The sequence below is a fragment of the Bos indicus x Bos taurus genome, chromosome 4 (assembly GCF_003369695.1).
Source record: "Bos indicus x Bos taurus breed Angus x Brahman F1 hybrid chromosome 4, Bos_hybrid_MaternalHap_v2.0, whole genome shotgun sequence".
NCBI lineage: Eukaryota > Metazoa > Chordata > Mammalia > Artiodactyla > Bovidae > Bos > Bos indicus x Bos taurus.
The window spans coordinates 15,944,216-15,966,701 of NC_040079.1; the positions used below are offsets into that span (position 1 = coordinate 15,944,216).

Consider the following 22,486-nt stretch of genomic DNA (forward strand, 5'->3'; position numbering starts at 1 on the left):
TGAGCGATGGCCAGAGGTTAAGGGACACAAGCTGACTGCACAGCCTTTGCTTTAGCCACCTTGCTTTTTTCTTGGGTTGAGAAGAACAGGAGAGAACATTTGTTAAAAGTGTTTAGTCTGGCCAGGCACTAAAAGCTCAGTGAATTGCCACATATAAAGCCTACTCGGATAAGGAAACTGAGGCTAGAGAGAATGGGTATCCGGGCCAAGTTCGTAGTTATGTTAACTGGTAGAGCCAGGAAAGTCTGGATTCAAACCCAGGACCCGCCGACCCCAATCCCAGTTCCGCCTCTCCACTGCACCAGCCTCTGCTGGGAAGGACTCCTCGAGGTGAGTGCCCTTGAAATGAGGACTTTGGTTCCCTAGGCGTGGAACCTGGGGGCAGTAGGTGGGGCGGGGGTGGGCACTTACCTGGGGGAGCCCGCCCTCGCCCCGCCCCTCCCGGGCGGAGCCGACTCGTCCACCAATCAGAGGGCCCTGGGGGCGGGCCGGGGTGGGTGCTCGGGCCCCGGCCCAGCAGTTCGAGCGGCGAGAGCGCTAGTCGACGCGACTCCGGGGCCGAGGCGAGCGAGCGGGCGCCTCAGTGTCCTTCCCCTCCCTACCCGTCGCCTGGCCGCCTTCTCCTCTCCGCGGCCGGACCGGAATTATGTGATCCCGGAAGTTCCGGCGCCATTGCTGTGTGGGATAAACAGTAATGGCGGAGGCTGCAGCTCCCGGAACAACAGCCACACCATCAGGAGCAGGAGCGGCAGCGGCGGCGGCGGCAGCGGCTTCCCCCACCCCTATCCCCGCAGTCACCTCGCTGTCCCCGGGGGCGGGGGGCGGGGGAGGCGGCAGCGACGGCGGCGGCGGCGGCGGCGGCGGCGGCGGCGGCGGCGGCGGCGGCGGCGGCGGCGGCGGCGGCGGCGGCGGCGGCGGCGGCGGCTGGACTAAGCAGGTCACCTGCAGGTGAGACGCAGAGCGGCCGGCGCCGGGCGCGGGGAGGCGACCGAGACCGCGGAGGAAGGGGGCGGGCGGCCGGGCGGGGGCGGGCGGAGGTGGGAGGCGAGCCGGCGTTGCGGTCCCCGCGGTCGCCGCGCTGCGTCAACCCCCGCCGGCCGCCGAGGCCCGGGCGCGCGGCCCCGCTGCGGAGCCGCCGCACCGCCCGCAGCCTCCCCGCACCGGGCCGAGCGGCGCGGCGCGGGCGGGGAGAGAGGTGGGCTGACTCCTCCCTCCTTTTATTGTCGCCGATCCCCCCACCCCAACCCCCGGCCTGCGAGCTCGCCGGTTCCAAAAGGGGTTTGGCGGTGTGGCCCGGAGCCCGCCTCCCCGCAGCCCTGCCGGGCCGGGGATCGCCGCCGCGGGCCAGCGGGCGAGAAGCGGGGCCCGGCCGCCGGCCCCGCCGCCGTGTCATCCGTTTGTAACGTCTTCCCGGGTCTCTCGGGCCCCGCCCGGAGCGGGGAGCTTTTGTGATTTCTACTCTTGTGTGTTACCGGGCTGGGCGGTTCTGAGCTTTGTCTCCGAACCGAGTGCCGGCCCGGGGGGTCTTCTCCACCGCCTTAGGTGTTACGAACTGGCATTCCCGTTCCCCCCCCCGGCTGGAAGGTGTCTTGTTTTCAAGTCCACGCGTCTTAAGGGAGTCGGGGAACTCGTCGCTCCGCAGGGAGACGGATTTTGTTTTGGGTTTGGGATGTGAGATGAACATATTTGAAAAAAATAAGTGATTAGTAGAGGACGGTTATGCGGACGTGTGGCTGTGCGTCTACGATAAGGGCATTTAATTGGATGTCGTACTTGAGTTTTTTTCTTAAGTGTTCAGTAAGCGACTAGAAGCTTTTGTTTTTCTGTCGGTTGAAAAAATCAGTTGAAACGCCGTTATTCACCTAGGTGGGGTAATTTATATGCAGATATCAATACTTGAAAATATTTTTAATATACAGAACTCAGTGTCCTGGTATTAACAGGGGTGAAGCGTTCTCAGTGCTTAATATGATAAATTTAAGACATGAATGGTAAACTTAATTATTTTCAATAACGGGATAGAGAAAGCATAAAAGCTGTTTTAGGTAGCTTTTTTCAGTTATCTGTAGATCTGAGAATACTCCTGCAGTATCCCAAAGAATGAGAATTTAAAAATTCCTATTCATGGAACCAGATCTTTGAGTCTGTTATTTGTTTTCTCTGCAGTGCTGCAATTGATTTACATGTGCTAGCTGAATCTTTTAAAATAAACTAGTGTAATCTTTATATTCCTGAATTTTCTAGCCTTTTACCCTGCAGTTCCAGTCTGTCTGCATGCACTGAGAATAATCGTCCTTTAATATGTGGATTCTTTAAGAACTCCATGCAGTGCCTTAATTTTTTCAATACACACCGACTCTAATGTCAGTTATTGTTTGGCTTTGAATACCCATCACTAGCTTGGCATTACTTTATATTACTTGTCTCATTATTATCCTGTTGTGCTGTGTCTGAGCTCAACTCAGGTCTGCAGAGAATGCATTGTCACATCTGCACTTTACTTTCCTCTCTGTTAGAAACTTTCCCCTGATCTACTTCCCCTTTGCTAGTTCCTTACCAGTGTCATTAGAATTCAAAACAGCTCACTACACTAATCAATTCCTCTTTGCCTACCTTTAGATCTTTGAGTTTCTGAAATATTCTAGATCACTCCAGGACCAGCGTGAGTTTCTTGCACATGAACCCTAATAGATTAATATATTTATCAGATACAGGGTTAGACATGCCATTGTTGTTTTTCATATAAAGCAACCTATAGCTTTTACTTGAAACTGTTATCCAGTAAAAAAGTACAGACTAATTGATAAGTCTTGGGTTTTAATACTTGACATTACTTTCAGTTTAAGTACTAACATGATCTATTAAAAATCTTTCTGCTTTGTCTAGGGGAATACCAGATATATATATTCATTCATTTATTGTGAACTTTGAGATTTTTGAGAACAGGGGCCCTATTTTATCATTTTATCTGTAGGGCTTTATTCAAGGCCTGGTATGTATATCTTTCTGGGACTAACCTCATTCAGTTATTCTATAAATAAGTATTTGTGCTTACAGTGGAGACATAGAGCTAGATGTTGAAGGAAAGGCAGGAATGCACTGTATGATAAATATTTGCTTTGTGTTTGATAGCAAACTGTCCTTTGAAGAGAATTCAAGATAGTGCTGTGTTCTACTTTGAGTCTCTTTTCCCCTTGTATCTAGGAATTTGACTAGGGCTATTTTCTTCAAGGGTGTAATCCTTAGAAGTTGTTTGGATGTTGGAAATTTGTTTTTAATTGCTCAGAATCCTCTGTATTTTCTTGTTGGTTAGTCTTTTCTAAATATTTCTCTTAAAAATTCTATCTTATTGTGTTAATTTCACAGCTTAAAAACCTAGATATAGTTTTCCCAAAGAACTGTGTTATGCTGCCCCCACCAGGCTGTTCTGATAACTTTTATTAGAGGAATTCTGTAAAATAGAAATGCTGTTGCTTCTAGTTTTCCTGAATGTGGGGGATTAAAACAATGAAATTGTAACTTGCAAGTTGTAATTTTGAATTTAGACATTGCTAAATATTATGAGTACAGGTCCTTTAGAAGATAAAAGGCAGAATAAACCCTGGTTCTTAAACACCAGGAATTTACAGTCTGGTTTGAGAAATAGGGGAAGCCCAGGGTACATGTACTTGTCAAGAATTAAGTAACAAAGTAAGAAATGTCACAGCAGATTAAGTGATTAACTGCCAACTACTTAATATTCTGTGATTTCTCTCAACAATCCCAGATGCCTACCTATAAGTACTCTGAGGGTCTTGTTTGGTTCTCTTGTACCCTCACAAGCTGTTGAGGTTTCTTGTATGTATATTGGTAAAAGTGCTTAGGTTTCCAGGAGGTACACAGTCAGGGATTCTAGTCAGTTGTATTTGTCTTTATTACTGGACAATGTCTGGTTGGCATCATGGAATCTTCAAGGCGGAAGGAAGCGTAGAAATCCTGTGGCCCAGCCTCTAACAGCAAAGGCAAGCTCAGCCTGGACAATGTCATCAAGATGAATTTGGGTGATGGCTCTTGGCGGTGGAATAAAAAAGAAAAGTGCTTGTGTCTTGATTGGTTTTGTAATGGGAGAAATTCTTGGAAGAGTTGACATTTTTTCCTCTTTCTGTTGTAACTTACACTATCGTGTCATAATCTCTTAGACATAGAGATGGGTTGGTAAGGAGGGATATCACTGTGAAGACTGAGAGGAAGAAAGGCATGAAAAACAAACCAGAAACCCAGACGGTATGTACGAAATGCCCCTGTAAAATAATGCTTAGTTTTTGGCAGTGACTAGTTAGGGCTTGTATTCTAGTGTTTCCACTGATGTCACAGTATCAGGTGATCTTGTGTCTGCTTGAGTTCCTTTGGTGCTGCTAGTTCTGGATCTCAGGGGGTTATGCCATTGCTGAATAGTTCTAGTTCTCAGTCCTCACACTGAATCAGATTTATGACGTAACTTACCACATATATTTACTTTGCCAGGAGTAGTGCTGGAGGTTACTCCTTTGTCTTCTGGCTAAATTACTCCAGTTGCTTAAAATCTTACGGCATGACATCCAGGTCTTCTTTCCCTGTTGGTTGCCTTAGTCTTTCTTAACTGATTGGTTAAGTGTGTACCTTGGAAACAAATGTAGTCAGGGTGTTTGTCTGCCGGGACTGGGGAGAGATGTGGAAATGAACATGAGTACCAGCAAAGACGTTATACAATTGCTACTTACTGAACACGTGCTCATTTTTTAAATTTATTTTTAAGTTTTAAATCTCAGGGGAAACTAAGATTTGTGTAGGTGGTGCTCAGACAGCTTCAAAGCTTGCAGAAAGTTGCCCTATAGTTGTGCAAAAGTTCAGACCTTGTTAGATTGTTAAGCCTGAAAACAGTTGAAATTAGGTTAATTACAATTAGAATTTGACTTCCTGCTACTGTAGTCTTACATTTCCTTATGGACTGAAACCCTTGGGTACTTTAGGATCTTGCTAATTACAGCTCTTCCTATCAAGATGTTACATTTTTTTCTTTCTGCCTTTACATAGAAGGTATATATTTGCCAGTAATCTGAATAGAAGCTTTCACCTTTCAATTTGAAGCAGCCTTCTTCAAGGCTTCTTTAAGTAAATGTGACTGAATCTCTTTTCTATACATCATTCAATCCAGTGGACCAGTAGGGTACTTCCTGCTATTCTACCTTCCATCTGTAGATAACTGTGACACTTAAACCTAGGAATTAGGCACTTTCCCTTACTCTGTACCAGCTGTGTTGTCTGACTCTTCTCCGACTCTTGTGATCCCATGAACTGTAGCATTATGAGGCTCCTCTGTCATTTGATTTTCCCGGCAAAAATATTGGAATGGGTTGCCATTTTCTACTCCAGGCAGGGTATCTTCCTGATCCAAGGTGTCTCCTTCACTGGCAGGTGGATTCTTTATCACTCACTACTGAGCCACATGGAAAGCGCTTATCAGCTGTACATAAATACATATTTGGGCAGTTATGACTTGCCAAAATTAAATCTTCATAATTCTGTTCAAGAGAAAGAGACCAAGTCAGTGAGATAATGAGAGGGAGGATTGGGGGGGTGGGTTCTACTTATCAGAGTTACCTACGAAAAATAAGACCCTATCACTTCCCTGATCGCTTTGTTACTTCAGATTTCTGCTTGGCCCCGGCCCCATTTTCAATTTAGTCTGTCAAAGGGAAGGTGTCCAAAATTGCATTTCTAGCTGAAGCTCCAGTACTTTGGACACCTAATGCGAAGGGCTGAGTCATTGGAAAAGACCCTGATGCCGGGAAAGATGGAAGGCAAAAGAAGGGGATGAGATGTTTAGATGGCATCACCGACTCAATGGATGTGAATTTGAGCAAACTGTGGGAGATAGTGGAAGACAGGGGAGCCTGGTGTGCTGCAGTCCATGGGGTCGCAAAGAGTTGGACACGACTTAGTGACAGAACAACAACAAAGCAAATTCCCAAGTCTTCTTAGAAACTGAGTCAAACTCAGTTTTTGGAAATTTCTAGTTAGCTACACATGTTCCCCTGTAAGACAGAGGAACAAGAGTGCTAAATGAAGGAGAGAACAAATGTTACTTATGCTCTCACATGTGGCTTTTAAAGAATTAAAATGGTTTCTCAGAGAACTGAAATATACAGTAGTCTGATCTGTTCCAGTTTACATTGTTTCTTTTTCCTTTTTACAGATAAAGCTGCAGATAAAAATTATGGCTAAAGTTAGTGGAAAACAAGCTATCTGTAGAACTGTAAATTGAGAGCAGTGGTCAGACAACCTGTAGAGACAGGATTAAGGATGACTTCAAAGTTTAAATTGGTGCCTCTGTCTACAGGCAGCCTTCCTGTGGTACCATTATAGATAATTTTCTGATCATATGGTCTAGTTCAACTTTCTTTGTGTTTGCTTCTCATGTTTGTGTACAAAGAATATAAAAGAATATATTGCTAGTATAGAGTTAGTACTTGTGTGTTAGTGGTAGAATATATTGGCCATGGGGACTTACCAGTGGATAAGACTCCATGCTTCCAATGCAGGGGGCCTGGGTTCAATCCCTGGTTGGTGAACTAAGATCTCATGCCAGATCTAAGTCCGCACACTGCACCAAAGACCCAGTGCAACCAAAATACATAATAATAATAATAATAATAATAAAACAAAAGAGAGAAGAAAAAAAAAAAACAAAAGAGAATGTATCAGTCATGAATTGAGTACTGGCTTGTAATCCAACTTGTGGTTCTTTGTCTCACAGGTATTTCATGCATGGGGTTTGTAAGGAAGGAGATAACTGTCGCTACTCACACGACCTCTCTGACAGTCCATATGGTGTAGTGTGCAAGTATTTTCAGCGAGGGTACTGTATTTATGGAGACCGCTGCAGGTAAGAGTTTGTTTCCAATTTAGTTTTGTTTGGGGTGGATGGAGAGGTTGGGAGAAAAAACTGAGAGTAAAACATGAAATTCCAACAGCTTTGTAAATAATCGATTTAAAGTAGTACTGCTGTGTGGCTTGTAGGATCTTAGTTCTCTGACCAGGGATTGAATGTGGGCCATGGCGGTGAAAGCGCTAAGTCCTAACCACAGGACTGTCAGGGAATTCCCTGAATAGTACTTCAAAAAGTTCTCCTCCTGGTGGCTCAGAGGTTAAAGTGTCTGCCTGCAATGCGGGAGACCTGGGTTTGATCCCTGGGTCAGGAAGATCCCCTGGAGAAGGAAATGGCAATCCACTCTAGTATTCTTGCCTGGAGAATCCCATGGACGGAGGAGCCTGGTGGGCTGCAGTCCACAGGGTCACAAAGAGTCGGACATGACTGAGCGACTTCACTTCACTTAGGAATGTTAGCACATTCTGATAGATAGATCTCTCTCTCATCTCTCCAATAGATAGATCTCTCACTTGGAAAGAATGTATTATTACATTTACACAATGTGTTTGTAATATTTAGTTTAAGTAGTGCCTGAGGAGCATGTTGGGCAAACCTAGGAATAAAGTGTGGTGAAGGCATGTTTGTTAATGGTATTTCCTCTTCAAGACCAAGAATAAGGTGCATGTTTGACCAGTTGGGACTGGTTTCAGTTCTCTTTTAGATAGAATTATGGAGAGAAAATGGGATCATAGGCATTTGGAACAGTGTATTAGGTTACTACTTAAGAGGGCTTGTCATTCCAACTAAACTTCCCTAAACCACCTGAGCTTGCAAGACTAAATTATAAGCTGACATTATGGAAAATGCTTTAGCAGTGTCTGGCTTCCTAGAATGGTGGAGAACCAAGAGAGGTCAGCTGCTAAGTACTCTATCCTTCATTGAATTGGCACCATAGTCTTACCAAATTGTAATTCAGCAGCAGTGGGTTCTGCTAGCCATTGGGTAGAGCTAGTTTACAAAATACCTAGTAGTATTAGTTTTCTATTGATGTTAAAGAAATTACCCTGAAATTTAGCAGCTTGGAAACAGTAAATATTTATTATCTCATGGTTGCTGGGGTCTGGAATCTGGGAGTGGCTTAGCTTGGTGAGTGGTCCTAGCTCAGGCTCTCAAGAAATTGCAGCCGAGATTTCAGCCGGGCTGCCAGCATCTGCCATCCTCTGCAAGTCTTGAGTGGGGGCTGGACCACTTTGAAGATGGCTCACTCATATATCTTAGTTCCTCTCCTGGTAGACATTTCCCTTGGGTTGCTTTAGTGTTCTCACATTAACTTGTGCCCAGAGTAAGTGATTCAAGAGAGACATCAGGGCTGAAGCAACAATGCCTTTTTATGACCTAGTCTCAGAAGTCGCAGGCTGTCACTTCCACTATATTCTGTTTATTACAAGCAAGTCACTGGACAAGGGGAAGGAAATTGGGCCATACCTGTTGAAGGGAGGACCATCACTAGAAAAGATATTTTGACAATGTCATATCCAGTTTTAGCAGAAAAGAATTGTGTCAGCTATTGGGGTTCAAAGCTTAGAGTTCAAAAGACTAAGAAATTATTGATGAGCAGGATATATTGATCTTAGGTTACCTCACATCTTTTTTACTAGGAAATCTAGTTAAGAGGAGAGAAAAAGGAAAAGTTTCTTTCCATGTGGTCTGTCATTTTGCCCTCTGCTAAATTTTTGCAGTTTTGCTGGAAAGGAAAAAAATGACACTCCCCCAAAAGAAAAAAAACTAAAACTAAAGAACCCAGATATGTCTTTTGTAGTCACAATATTAAAGAGGGCAAAAGTTACAAATCTGTCCTACCGGAAATGAGCGATTGCTCCTTTGTAGTAGGATGGTCCAACTTAATTGCAGGGCAGTTGTGTTCCTTGACTAGGCAGTCAGTTCAGAGACCTTATCAACTATAGAGAGAGAGGAGTTGAACATGGATGAGAGTGGAGATGGACTCTGAGGTGCTGAGCAGAGAGATAGAATATAGACTGTGGATGAGTATGGCTGGTAACAGATGAACCTCTTATTTCAGAAGAGGTACCCCTCTGATTGGACCGTACAGCTGAAATGTTTGGGAAATAAGGTTAAACTGAAGAAATCCGAGCTAAATCTCTTGTGTTAAATCAGCTTATTTTTCAGGGACCTCTGCCAGCCCCAACAGCATTCTGTGTTCTCCTTGGGACAACAGTATAGAAACTCATCTTCCGCATAACTCTGTATTTAGAGTGGGCTTCCTCGTGGGAGACAATTTTAGTTTTCTTTTTAGTAAGGGTATGCAGCTCCCTTTTAGGGAGAATGATCCTGATTTGAGCTGGCTTTAGAGCTCTTAGGATAAAGTGAAAGGAATTAGAGAAACCTATATCCTAATAGTGTGCCTGAGAGGAAAGTTTGGTGACAACTGTTTGGCTGATACAGGTGATTATTAAGAGCTTGATTATAGAATAGCTAAGGAAGGAGTCTTATGGGCTTGTTCCAGGACTGTTTCCTTGTTAAAAATTGACTTGGGGGATTAAGCCTACTTTTCACTCTTACTATGTAGGGTTTTGTTTGTTTTTTTTTTTGAGAAACATAACATTTTAATAGATGAAATAAATACTCCAGTACATGCAAGGTAGAAACTTGACATTGGAGGTGGGGGAAATATCTCTTATGTAGGGACCTTGTTATACAACCTGACCGATGTCCAGGGATTTCAAATAATTTAACTCCTCATAAAGGCAGTAGTTTATAAATGAAAGATAATACCCTAGTTCCAGCAATTCAGAAGTGTTGCTGTATTCATTTTGTATGACGGGGCCCTGTTATTTAGTGAGGCCCCAGTTCTTTGTTGCTCAGGACTGTTGTCCAAAATCTAGCATCCTTCTTGTTCAGTCTCTGTCATGTCCGACTCTGACCCCATGAACTGCAGCACACCAGGCCTCCCTATCCTTTGCCATCTTCTGGAGCTTGCTCAATTTCATGTCCATAGAGTTAGTGATGCTATCTAACCATCTCATCCTCTGCCACCCCCTTCTCCTTTTGCCTTCCATCTTTCCCAGCATCAGGGTCTTTTCCAATGAGTTGGCTGTTCACATCAGGTGGCCAAAATATTGGATTTCAGCATCAGTCCTTCCAATCATGGTTGATTTCCTTTAGCGTCCTTAGTAAGTGCCACAGAACTGCACGTCATTGTTTCTAAACACCCACTTGGGAAAGGGACAGGATTGCCTTTGACAACTATGGTTATGGTAGATCTTGTTTCATTTAGAGAGTTTTTGTTTGTTTTGATTGGACAGCGTGCGAGATCTTAGTTCCCCTACCAAGGATTGAACCCTTGCTCCCTGCAGTGGAAGCGTGGAGTCCTAACCATTGGACTGCCAGGGAATTCCCCTTTGGAGGAGTTTTCACTGTAGACCCACTGAATTCTATACATTAAAAGCTTAAAAGGCAGATATCAAACCTCACAAGGGTGGGGTGGTGTGCATTGCAAGCCAACAAGATGAAGAAGTGTTATTCTTTTGTGTAGAAGAAAAATTAAACAAACTTCCTTCACTGGAAACTGTATCAGAGTACTCTTTGCAAGATATGAAAGGAAAACACAATATTGGTTTCAGCGTTGTCTCAGCATTAATCCCCCATTCAACACTTCGGCTAAAAAGGATCAGCGATTCTGTGATAATTCATTAAAGAATTAATTTAATAACGTTAACAAAGCCACTATCATGACTGTGAATCCAGTAGATATGATTAGCTAGGGCTGGCACACTTTCAGTATGGGGCCAGAGAATTAATATTTTTAGCTAGGGAGGCCATATGGTCTCTTGTAGCACAAAAACAACCCTAGATAATACATAAGCTAATAGTGTGGCTAGGTTCCAATGAAACTTTTATTTTGGGACACTGAAATTTAATTTCATGTCATGAAACGATCTTTTTTCCAACATTTAAAAATACCAAAACCATTCCTAGCTCCAGTTGGGTTTGACCTGAGGCCTGTAGTTGGCCAGTTCTTCATTCTTTGAAGAGCTCTCTGCTTCCCTGAACCATTAGCTTTTAGCAAATTCCTTTCAGAATAGGAGTCTTGCTTTTTCTTTCTTAATTTATTAGTTCTTTCTTGTGCTCTATCTTTCATGGTGCTTACTTACAAATTTTTACTTCAGAAGTATATTTAATACAGATCTATTCTGCGCTGTTTACAAATGTGAACCTTCTTGCTAATATTCTATGCTATCAAAAATATTATACCTTGTTGATTCCTTGATAAACTTACCCTAAAACCAAAATGCACTCCTTTCAAAAAACTTTGGAGTGGGACTTGCTAGTGGTCCAGTGTCAAAGACCTCGCACTCCAATGCAGGGGCACCTGGGTCTATCCCACATGCTGCAGTGAAGACCCAGCTCAGCCAAATAAATATTTAAAAAAAACAACTTTGTCGTATTTGCAATTTGATAGATGATGATGAGCATTCTAATTGTTTTTTAAGTAGATGTTTGAGTCATTTACTCTGAAATTCTTCAAACGAGTATGGCAAAGGAGAAAGAGCAGAAACTAAAATATGGGCATTGAAACTAGTTCTTAGACCCTTTCGCATCTTGACATTTTAGTTTTACTTAATCCTTTAAAACTTGCTCAAAGCCCTGAAGGCTATCTTCATTGGTGAAGCTGGCATCTTAATTCCAAAACCTGGGTTCTTTTCTAAGTTAAAGGCTGTGAAAGTAATTAAAATGTGAGGACTGGGGACTAGATTTCTAAGGTTCCCTAAAGCTCTAAAACCTCAGAGTAATGCTGTTCAGTAGAACTTTGTATAATAGCATGAATGCTTTCTATCTGCTGCCCAGAAAAGAAACTGCTAGCTACGTGTAACCACTGAACACTTGAAAATGTAGCTAGTCCAAGGACCAAGGAACTGAGTTTTGAATGTAAGTGTAAATAATTAGATACAGCTACTGGCTACTCTGTTTTATAGGGCAGGTTTGGAGTCACATTAGAGCTAGAACACTACTTAACACGTCCGTCATCTCTAATATATTTTTGATGATGAAGTGAGACTGTCCAAGCAAAAAAGCATATTCATGATCTTTAGCTTCATAATTCCAGCCTTGAATAAATGCACTGGGCTTTTGTGGCTGATACCAGGATACTCAAAGTAGGTTACCTAATGCTTAAGATTTGAAATAGGAGGGTTTGAGATAACATAATGATAAAAACCAGCTCAGCAAATGTTTGCCATGTTAAAGAGCAGTCTTTAGTTAGAATGTTTTATCTTTTAGATGTAAACACAGACACTTGTAACACAGATGACCCATGGTTAGTGTTGCCAGTGAGTTAATTAATTTCAAGAACTGCTAGATACATACTATACATTATAACAATTTATGGATTGTGTTAGCCAAAAAGTTGGTTCATTTTTTTTGTAAGATGCTATGGAAAAACCGAAATGAACTTGGCCAACCCAATAGTACGTTCATCATTAATTTCTTGTGTCTGAGTGAATTTCACAGCCTAAAATATCTAAGAATTGTGAGGATTCTTTCAGGCAGCAAGGTTGGAGATGAGGTTCAATAATTTTACAGATGACAAGGAATCAGGAAATGCACAGAGTAAGAGTTCAGAAAAGTAGGTGAGTGGATGGATGTAGGAGAAAAGGAAATACACATTGCATATTTTATAAACACTGTTTCTCCCTTTTAGTATTGGGAGCATTTTAATTTATGTATTGGTAAAATGGCCCACATTTTTACTTGTTGGGTTTGAGTGTCAGTCTTGCTTTGCTTAATCAGTCAGTTTTGGCTGCATAGTCTTTTTTTAGCAGAGTTGCCATGGTAACGATAAATTATCAACTCCTGAAACTCCTAATAAGAGTGGAATTTGAGGGGTAATAGATGGTCTACAGCAGGGGTGGCTGAACTATGGTTTGTAGGGTACATGTGACTGGGTGCTGTTTTTGTAAAGTTTTATTGGAACACAGTCACGCACAGCTGTTTAGATAATGCCATGGCTGCTTTGGAACTACGGTTACGGACTTAAATAGTTGTGACATTGGCGGTTTGACCTGAAGAACCCTGAATCTGTATGGCCTTGCTGCTCAAACTGGTCCCTGGACCAGTGGCATTAGTATCCTGTGGGGACTTGTCAGAGACATGCAAAATTAGGGGCTCTACTCCAGACTCAGAAATTAGCTATCTGCCTTTTAACAATTTCCCACATGATTCACAAGAACCCAAGGACAAGACTGGGAATGTATATTCCATCTAGAGGCTTCTGGTTATACAGTGACGGCTGACTTTGTAAATTTTTTCTTTTTAAGATATGAACATAGCAAGCCACTGAAACAGGAAGAAGCAACTGCTACAGATCTAACTGCAAAGTCATCCCTTGCTGCTTCCTCAAGTCTCTCATCAGTTGGACCGACTGTTGATATGAATATGGGCGAAGCTGAGTCAAGAAATTCAAACTTTGCAACTGTAGGAGCCGGTTCAGAAGACTGGGTGAATGCCATCGAGTTTGTTCCGGGGCAGCCCTACTGTGGCCGGAGTAAGTATCTTTGAAGAAGAAAAAAGAAGGCTGGAGAGTGTTTTATCAATTAGCTGAGTTTTACAACTTTCCTGCTTCCAATTTTCATATTTAGCCTAGTCTTAATATTCTTAAATTAGGTCACCTTAAAAGAAAAAAAAAAAACAGATGGAGCAAAAGAAACTTCTTGACTTTCAATAGTAATGAATGTAGAATGTTTTGAAAATGGATCTTTATCTCCTTTAATCAGTACAGTTGAAATACATTCAAAAGCTTTTTTTAAAAAGTTTAAACAAGGCTAATCTTGGAAATATTAGTAGCAAAAGACATTCATGTCTTTCAAGAGTGGGGGATTAGTTTCAATAGACTATTTTGGAGTTTCTCTTAAGTTCTTTTTATCTTTAGCGAGACTAGTTCATGTATCTGCCTTAACCGTTTTGGACCTTTACCACCCTCTTAAACATTTTTCAGCTGCCCCTTCCTCTGCTGAAGCCCCCCTGCAGGGCTCAGTGACCAAGGAAGATGCGGAGAAGGAGCAAAGTGCAGTGGAGACCAAGAAGCAGCTCTGCCCCTATGCTGCAGTGGGGGAGTGCCGCTACGGGGAGAACTGCGCGTACCTGCACGGAGACGCGTGTGACATGTGCGGGCTGCAGGTCCTACATCCTGTGGATGCCGCCCAGAGGTCACAGCATATAAAAGTAAGTCGGAAGGAAGCATGCACTCTAACAGGCGTCTGTTAGAGTGTCTTCGCCCTTTCACAGCATTGACAGCTCATGTCAAAGAGACAGTGGGTGAATCAAATGGTTTTCTTTAAGTAGGAGTGTTTCCCTTCCTGGCATTCTTGACTGTTTTATCAGGAATTAGGCTTTTAGAACCTCAGATTATGGGCTTTTTTTTTTTTTTCTCCCCCCTTTTCTTTTCTTCTTTTTTTAAAACAATAGCTTTTCTGAAATTCAAGTTCCACACAGCCTACTCTTCTAAAATGCATATTTCATTGGTTTTTAAGACAGTTGCATAGTAGTTCAACCATGATCACTATTCTCTAATTTAGGACATAACTCCTTTAGTCTACATTCTGCCCTTCCTCCAGCTCCTGGCAACAACTCATTTACTTTCTGTCTCCACGGATTTTTTTGTTTGTTTTGGGAATTTCCTATGAATGGAATCATATGTGGCCTTTTGTGACTGGCTAAAACAGTAGCATAATGTTTTCAGAATTTGTTCATGTTTTAGTGTGTATCAGTACTTAATCCTTTTCTTGGCTACATAATAATCCTCTGGATGGCTGTGTGACATTTTGTTTTTCCTTTTGGATTGTTTCACCTTTTGCCCATTAAGAATAATCCCCTGAACAGTCATGTATAAAGTTTTGTGGACATACATTTTAATTACCTTAAGGTTGCTAGGTCATATGGTAACTCTGTGCTTAATATTTTGAGCAACTTTTTCCCAGTGACTGTACCATTTTACATTCTCATTAGCAGTGTATGACTGTTTCAGACTATGGTTTTAAGCCCATTTGTATCTGTGAGTATACTGTATTGCAAACCTGATTAGAGGAAATTTTGCTTCTAATCATAATCATGTCTGTTTAATAAAAATAAATTTGGTTGTGAGGGTGGGGGTGAAGCATGGTATAATAACTAGCATGTTTTTTATAGAATAAAATATGTGTAGTTTAATGTTATGTCAATTATACCTCATTTAAAATAAAAAGTATGTGATGTCCACACAGAAGCGTGTACTTGAGTGTTCATAGCATTATTCATAATGGCTCCAAAGTGGAAACAACCCAAGTACCCGTCATCTGATAAACGGAAAAACGAACTGGTCTCTCCATACGGTGGAATGTTAACCAGCAATAAAAAGAAATGAAAGTCATATACTCTACAACATAGATAACCTTGAAAATGTAGTCAAGTGAGCAAAACCAGTCACAAATGACCAGGTATTTTTTTATGAAATGCCCTGAATAAACATATCCACAGATTTGTTGTTGCCTAGAACTGAGGGTGTTAAGGGGAAGTGACTGCTGTGGATTTGGAGTTTCTCTGGGGTAATGAAAATGTCCGGAGACAGACTGAGGTGATGTTTGTATAACTCTGCATGTACTGAAAACCATTTCATTGTACACTTTGAGTGAAAGCATTATATGGTATGAAATTATATATCTCAATACTGTTTTATTTTGGATGTGAGGCTTACATGCCTGGCACATAATTGTTACCTAATAAATGTTCGTTTCCTTCATTCTTATTTTCTGACAGGTGGCAAATTAGAGTCTTAATCCTAATTACATTTTCCATCTAGAAATGAGTACATCAACAAACAATATGAAAAACAGCCTGTAATGTGGGTGACTGCAGGGTTGAGTTGCAGGATAGAGAAAACTAGGTAATTCTTTAGTTCCTGAAGTTGAGTCCTTAGAGTTTGACTTGACAGTATCGTGAGGTCCCTTGATATCCGCACACCTGTACCGCCTGGTTAAACAAAGCTGTTTCTGATGTCATTGGGAACAGTTCTCTTTTCAGTTGGCTCTCTGAACAGGAGTTCTTAGCGGTCTCTCATGATTCCACGCCCTGACTGCTCCTCTCTGTCCACTCTCTAGTCCTGCATCGAGGCCCATGAGAAGGACATGGAGCTCTCGTTCGCGGTGCAGCGCAGCAAGGACATGGTGTGTGGCATCTGCATGGAGGTGGTCTACGAGAAAGCCAACCCCAGCGAGCGCCGCTTCGGGATCCTCTCCAACTGCAACCACACCTACTGTCTCAAGTGTATTCGCAAGTGGAGGAGTGCTAAGCAATTTGAGAGCAAGATCATAAAGTGAGACTCCTCCCCAATCTTCGTTTGTGCTTTCTATTTTGGGGAAGAATTTAGTATCTTGTGCCAACTTTCAGCCAGATGGACCGCATTTAAATGCATGCATTTTATCTCGAAACTGGGGTATTCTTCTAATTGGGAGTTCTTCTTTGTATTTCAGCTAGCTTCTAGATTAGTTGGTATTATCTACTTTTATTTGAACAAGGAAAACCCTATGTATCAGTTAGTAGAATCTTCGTGCTTTTTTCTGAGGAGATTGTGTTTAATGGATTAGCCAGTTTAGGCTCAGAGAAGAAGCATATCTAGCTCTGAATGTATGTTTCCTGGCATTTTACATTTTCCACTTTCCTATTCCATCCATTAAGCTAGCCAATATTCCACCATCCTTTAAAAATTGTTCTCATAACTGAACAAAAACTACATAATCTAAACAGAGCAAAGTTACAAGAAATAAATTTATTTAAACGAAAGAAAAAGGAGTCTGTGTGAAATGTCTTCTTTTTGTTGTTGTTTTTTTTAACCTAAAGTTATTTTTTTAAACGAACTGGCTAGCCATTGAGTTGAACTTACAAAAAAAGGAAATGGTCAGTTGTGTGGGACGCTTGCAGGAAGTGCCCATTTGCCTTTCAGTTAAGTCTTTAAATCTGGAGGTGACACACCAGGGTGTGTCCTTGAAGGAGAGTGGGCCTGTAAAGGGGAATTTGCATTGCAGCCTGTTCATTGTTTCCCAGGTCCTGCCCAGAATGCCGGATCACATCTAACTTTGTCATTCCAAGTGAGTACTGGGTGGAGGAGAAAGAAGAGAAGCAGAAACTCATTCAGAAATACAAGGAGGCAATGAGGTATGAGCACTGCAGCCTTTTCTCAAGCTCAGATCCCAACGTGTCGCTTGGGCTCACTTTGAAAAGAAACAGTGCTGCATTATACACTCCTACCTCCTTCCTACCCTTTCTTTTACTTCCCAGTACGGTTTGTCACCCCGATGACGTTTACCCGGTGCGTATCTTGCTGTAACACAGTCGCTGGGGTGCACGCCCAGGGGCTGTGTTACAATGACGCCTGCACTGCTGCTGTGGCTAACGCCCCGGGAATGGGGTCTGCCTCATCCCGAGTCTGTGTCATGGTTGTCTTACTGTATTCTTGTGTGTGGGCCTTCTCGAAGGTTCTTTCTCTGCTGGATCTGCGATTCTAGGGCTGTTAAACGGCTCGACTTGAACAGTTTCTGGTTCTAGTCAGTGTTTTCATGCGATAGCACACACGTTTAAGAACACACCTCGGGGAGGGCTATTAACAGACGTACCGGTTCTGTTCTCTCCCCATTTTAAAGAAACCCCGGATGATAGTCGAATACAGACCTGAAATCCACCGTGAGTAAGGGTTGCGCTATTTTCCTTTCCAGCAACAAGGCGTGCAGGTATTTTGATGAAGGCCGTGGGAGCTGCCCATTTGGAGGGAACTGTTTTTACAAGCATGCGTACCCTGATGGCCGTAGAGAGGAGCCACAGAGACAGAAAGTGGGAACATCAAGCAGATGCCGGGTAACTCTCACTGTTCTTTCAAAGGAGGGGAAATACCACACGCTGAGCCTGAGGCCCGCACAGATAGGGGCAGGGGACGGTGAAGGCCCAGGTCTAGGAGCGAGAGCCTAGAGGATTAAAGGAGGAGACCAACCTCAGCAAACCGGGAGGGCTATGAGAGGAAAAGCTAGAACGCTTAAGGCTCTAGACTAAACGGTGTGCCGAGTAACCAGCGGGGAGGCGTTGGTAAAAGTCGAAACCCTAAATCAGAAGTCTTGGTTCGTCATGCCCTCTGGTGTGCTGGACATTTTGCCTTAGAAACCACAGCCTAGAAGACGCTGCCCGGCAGTGCCACCCCTATCACGGCCTTGTTTTTTACAGGCCCAACGAAGGAACCACTTCTGGGAGCTCATCGAGGAACGAGAGAACGGCAACCCTTTTGACGATGAAGAGGAGGTTGTCACCTTTGAGCTGGGCGAGATGTTGCTTATGCTCTTGGCTGCAGGTGGGGATGACGAGCTGACAGACTCTGAAGATGAGTGGGACTTGTTTCACGATGAGCTGGAAGATTTTTATGACTTGGATCTATAGCAGCTCGGCGGGGCGCGTGAACTGGTCTGCCGAGCCTCAGGCGGCAGCGGGCCTCGGGGGTGGCGGTCGCGCCCAGACCGCTCTCCTAGGCAGGCCTCTCAACTCCAGGTGCTGTCGTAATCATTTTTACCCAGGGCCTGTCTTCTCAACCCCTCACCTTTCCCCAAGGAGTATGTTGTTTTCTCTGTTTGAAAAAGTTACAAAAATAAATCTGAAAGTTAGTTTTTTTGTAACATGAATTTAACTGTCAGACAGTTAGTGTAGGTTTGTCGCGTCATGTTTTTCCACCAGATCCACACAGTTCGAGGGGAGCGTGCCTGGATTTCCAGGACTCATTTTGGAGGACCCTGGGTTCAGAAGTATCAGCACTGGCCCCTGCTTTGGGGGGTCCAGGCAGCGGGGTGATGGGTGAAGGATCTGAACTGTAGCAAGTAGCTGCCTCCTGCTCTAGACTTGGGAGGTGGGTACTTGGTTTCTGGTAAAATCTGCACATGTGTTTTTCCGTCTGGTCTCTGTCCTGTCACCCCTGCCCTGTGCACTCGTCCTGTGGTTTTGGTCTCTTTGTTTCATTGCACACAAGTAATACTACTACTGGGTAACCAGAACCAGGTGTGAATGTATTTGAGATTTTTACCGTCTTTAGCGTGATAGGAAAACTGTGAAAGAACACATATAAGATGGGAGTGGAAGAAAATAATGCAGAGTTGGAAGCTGACTACCCAAGGCTGAAGGACTTGGGATATGTGAGTGTGAGTGCGTGACAAGCTTCCCATCCCTGCATAGATGCAGTGTTTGTAGCCTTAGCGAAAAAACTCGGTTTAGTGGTTTCAGCCTCGTGTGGCAAATAGATCTTAAAGGACAAAGCAGTTTATTGGTAGCTGTTAATAGAGCAGTGCTAGCTCTGTATAAATAGAGAAATGGGCTTAGCCACAGAAGTGCAAACTACCTGGTTATCCCATGTGTTAACACGACCTAGGGCTTGGGTCCACAGTTGTGTTTAATGTACGATCTCCTAGACTTCTCAGTCCAGGCACTTTTTGACAAACTTTTGTCCTCATTTGAGGCGTTTTTTTGTCAGGTTTTGTGTTCCTTTTTTGTGGGTATTTGCCTCATTCCATCCCCAAGCTTTGCAGCTAGACAGTGAGATTCAAAACTACGTTCTAAGGCGTGTCCTGTAATGGAGTCATTGGTTGACAGTATAGTAAGTCAGGCTTTTCCACTAAAAGGGGAAAGAGAGGGTGGTAATCCAGAAGATAAGCTAATGTTAAATTGTTAGAAGAATTCCTCGATCGGAAATTTTAGCTTTGCGTTTTGTTGCTCTTTCCTGAAAATAACTTGGAGGTGCCCCGGATGTGTCCATCTACTGCTCTGATGCCTCGGATATCACTCGTTCTTTTCACTTAAAGAAAAAAAGATAAAAACTAAACAGTAATTGTTGCAGAGGTCTCTGTATTTTGCAGCTGCCCTTTTGTAAGACGCACTTTTCCCAAATAAAACAATTTTTAAAACCCATGATTTGGCTTCCTGTTTTGTGTAATGGGCCGTTCTGAAATGTGCAGATGTCAAAGTGTGCTACTTGTTTCTTGCATCGCTTCTTGGATCAGTTCATCCACGAGTCAGATTTCTGTGAGAGAAGTTGGCATCTCTCCTAAAAAAACATCTAGCCTACTGAGAAATGTTGGAGAGAGAGAGGGCAGCCTTACGGTGGACTTGGGATATGTGAGTGTGAGGGTTTTGTATTTTAGAATTTGCAAGGCTAACGCTTAGGCCTCCTTTGTTGGCCAGAGGCATTGCCAGTTTCTGCTGCCATCCTCTGGTAGCTGAACTTGCTTAGGATCCACACATAATGGTGTTTTTGTTCCTAATTCTAATATACTTTTTTCTTTTTTTGCCGTATCTTGCCACTCTCGGGATCCTAGTTCCTTAACCAAGGATTGAACCTGGACCTTCAGCAGTGAAAGTGTGTAGTCCTAACCATGGGACTGCCAGGGAATTCCCTATATGAATTTTTTTTATTAATAAAAACCCTTCCACCACTCCCATGGAAGACCTTAAGTAACCTTTTACAGTGCTTATTTTGTAAAATAGTTCAATATCTATAATTAAGAGTAAATAATTGTATTGCCTATATTAATAATCCATGCGATTTGAAAATGTTTCCCCGTCTAGGAATTGTGTGATGGCAACTTAACTATAGTCCTGATCATAGCTGGAGATCCACTGAGGAGTCTGTTTCTGTAAACTCCCTTCTGGTGGATCTTCAGCTGAAGCTGTTCCCTTCCCAGAGTACTCAGAGTTCATACTGATGAGGCCTTGCTGGGGACCACACATACTCCCAGAGGGATGCTAGAGGGGCTCGGAGGTGAGGTGGAAGTGGTGGGGTTTCTGGGAGGGGAGAGGGAGACTTAAACCTCCGGTTTCTGGTGCCAAAAAGTAGGAAGAGGCTTATCAGTAGCTGCCTTGTTGGCGTGTTGGTCCATTTGGGGAGAATGGCTTGGGCATGACCCAGGTGGTGGTCATAGCTGGAGTTCAGGTGGGTTGATGTCTGAAGCAGCTTTTCCTTGTGTCTTTGTGGAAAAGATGGTGGAAATTTGTGTATAAGCCAGCCCTTCATTCGTGTTGCTGCCCTGTCCCTGCCTGCACCGAGAGAGAACTTCTGTGTGCTTGTTAAAAGGTTGGGGGAACATGGCTGGAGGTGTGGGGGAGGGAAGAGGGATGCCATCGACAAAGGTATTGTGGGCGGCCTCGGTTGTGCTCTTGGAATCGAGTCTGCTTTCTGGGTGCGTGCTACGGTTGCAAAGAGCATCTAACTTTCGTGGGCTGGGGAAGTGCAAGCGGAAGGGACACGATGTCATCTCCAGGTGAAACGTTTAAGATCCAGCCCATGGTTTTCCTCATTCTCCGATTTTCTAAGGTGATGGATAATATTCCAAGGAAGTGGTGGTTCAGTCAGTCAAACATAATAAATTTGATCTTTTAAAATTGATATAGATATTAGTAGGAAATAAATTGTTACAAACCTGTTTTTTGCCTACTCTTTGATAAATATTACTAATGAAAACATGGTATCTTTTAGAATAATGAGATTTTGTACTGACTTTTGTTGTTCAGTCGCTAACTTGTATCTGACCCTTTGCAACCCCATGGACTGCAGCATACCAGGCTTCCCTATCTCTCCCTCACCAACTATAGTGAGTGTTTTCTTTTGGCCATGCCAGGCAGCACTTGTGGGATCTTAGTTCTCCAACCAGGGATAAGACGCGTCCCAGCTGCGGTGGGAATATGCAGTGCAGAGTGGTAACCACTGGACCACCAGGGAAGTTCTATACTTTGTCAGAAGCCCTTTAGTTAAATTGTTGCAAATTGGGTAGCTAGATGCTAAGTTTTTAAGTAATCCTCAAACACCTTTTCTGAGGGTTGTATAGGCTCCTGTAGGAAAGGAATTTAACCTCAAAATGGGAAAAGAATCTTTAAAATTTAGCAACCCAGTGGTTATTCTTGTATCAGATGACAGGAAGAGATCCATTGCTAAGATCTTACTTCACCAGAACTAACCAGGTCTTCATGACAGAAGGTTGTGCTCAGTCGTGGCCGACTCTGTGACCTCATGGACTGTAGCCTGCTGGGCTCCTCCGTCTATGGGATTCTCCAGGCAAGAACACTGGAGTGGGTTGCCATTGCCTCCTCCAGGGGTTCTTCCCGACCCAGGGGTGGAACCCACCTGTCTTGCATCTCCTGCATTGGTAGGAAGTTTCTTTCCTACTGTGCCACCTACAGCTCCCTTACCAGTGCGTAGAAGAGATACACCCTGCAGTACCTGAACAAACAAGTGTTTTTAGGCTCAAGTGATACGCTTTACTTTCTTTTTGATTGAAAACTTGTTCCCCTCAACAAATACTTAGAAACTGACTTACAGAAAGCTTGTACCCGCTCTGTCTTTGCCAGCAGTGATTGTAATCTAAAATGAAAGTGATGAATTTCTAAGAAAAAGATGTGTTTAAAGGAAGACTGAGGATATATTTGCCCTCTTATAAAGGGCTGGTTGTGTTTTTACTTCTATGCATGCAGGTTACTTAACCCACTTTCTTCCCCTGCCCTTGCCTTCTGTGTTAAAGTTGTATTGATAAC

At 43.2% G+C, this 22,486-nt stretch overlaps 1 protein-coding gene across 2 annotated transcripts; it reads left to right on the forward strand.

The window, feature by feature from the left end:
• Positions 1-694: 694 nt before the first annotated feature.
• Positions 695-19,870, forward strand: MKRN1 (makorin ring finger protein 1). 2 transcript variants are annotated; one of them, XM_027538838.1, is made up of 8 exons: positions 695-948; positions 6,776-6,904; positions 13,225-13,451; positions 13,902-14,128; positions 16,039-16,253; positions 16,982-17,092; positions 17,650-17,788; positions 18,149-19,870. In XM_027538838.1, the coding sequence occupies exons 1-8, from the start codon at positions 695-697 to the stop codon at positions 18,356-18,358; spliced, it is 1,512 nt and encodes a 503-aa protein (XP_027394639.1). In that variant the 3' UTR covers positions 18,359-19,870. The 2 variants fall into 2 exon arrangements, with proteins under 2 accessions (XP_027394639.1, XP_027394640.1); XM_027538839.1 differs by lacking the exon at positions 695-948 and adding an exon at positions 1,103-1,195.
• Positions 19,871-22,486: the final 2,616 nt, after the last annotated feature.

Excerpts from the sequence above, each read along its gene's own strand:
- MKRN1 (XM_027538838.1), top strand. The coding sequence starts at position 695 with ATGGCGGAGGCTGCAGCTCCCGGAACAACAGCCACACCATCAGGAGCA. Across the intron at positions 14,129-16,038 it reads AGAGGTCACAGCATATAAAA|TCCTGCATCGAGGCCCATGA; the intron begins GTAAGTCGGAAG and ends TCCACTCTCTAG. Across the intron at positions 16,254-16,981 it reads TTTGAGAGCAAGATCATAAA|GTCCTGCCCAGAATGCCGGA; the intron begins GTGAGACTCCTC and ends ATTGTTTCCCAG.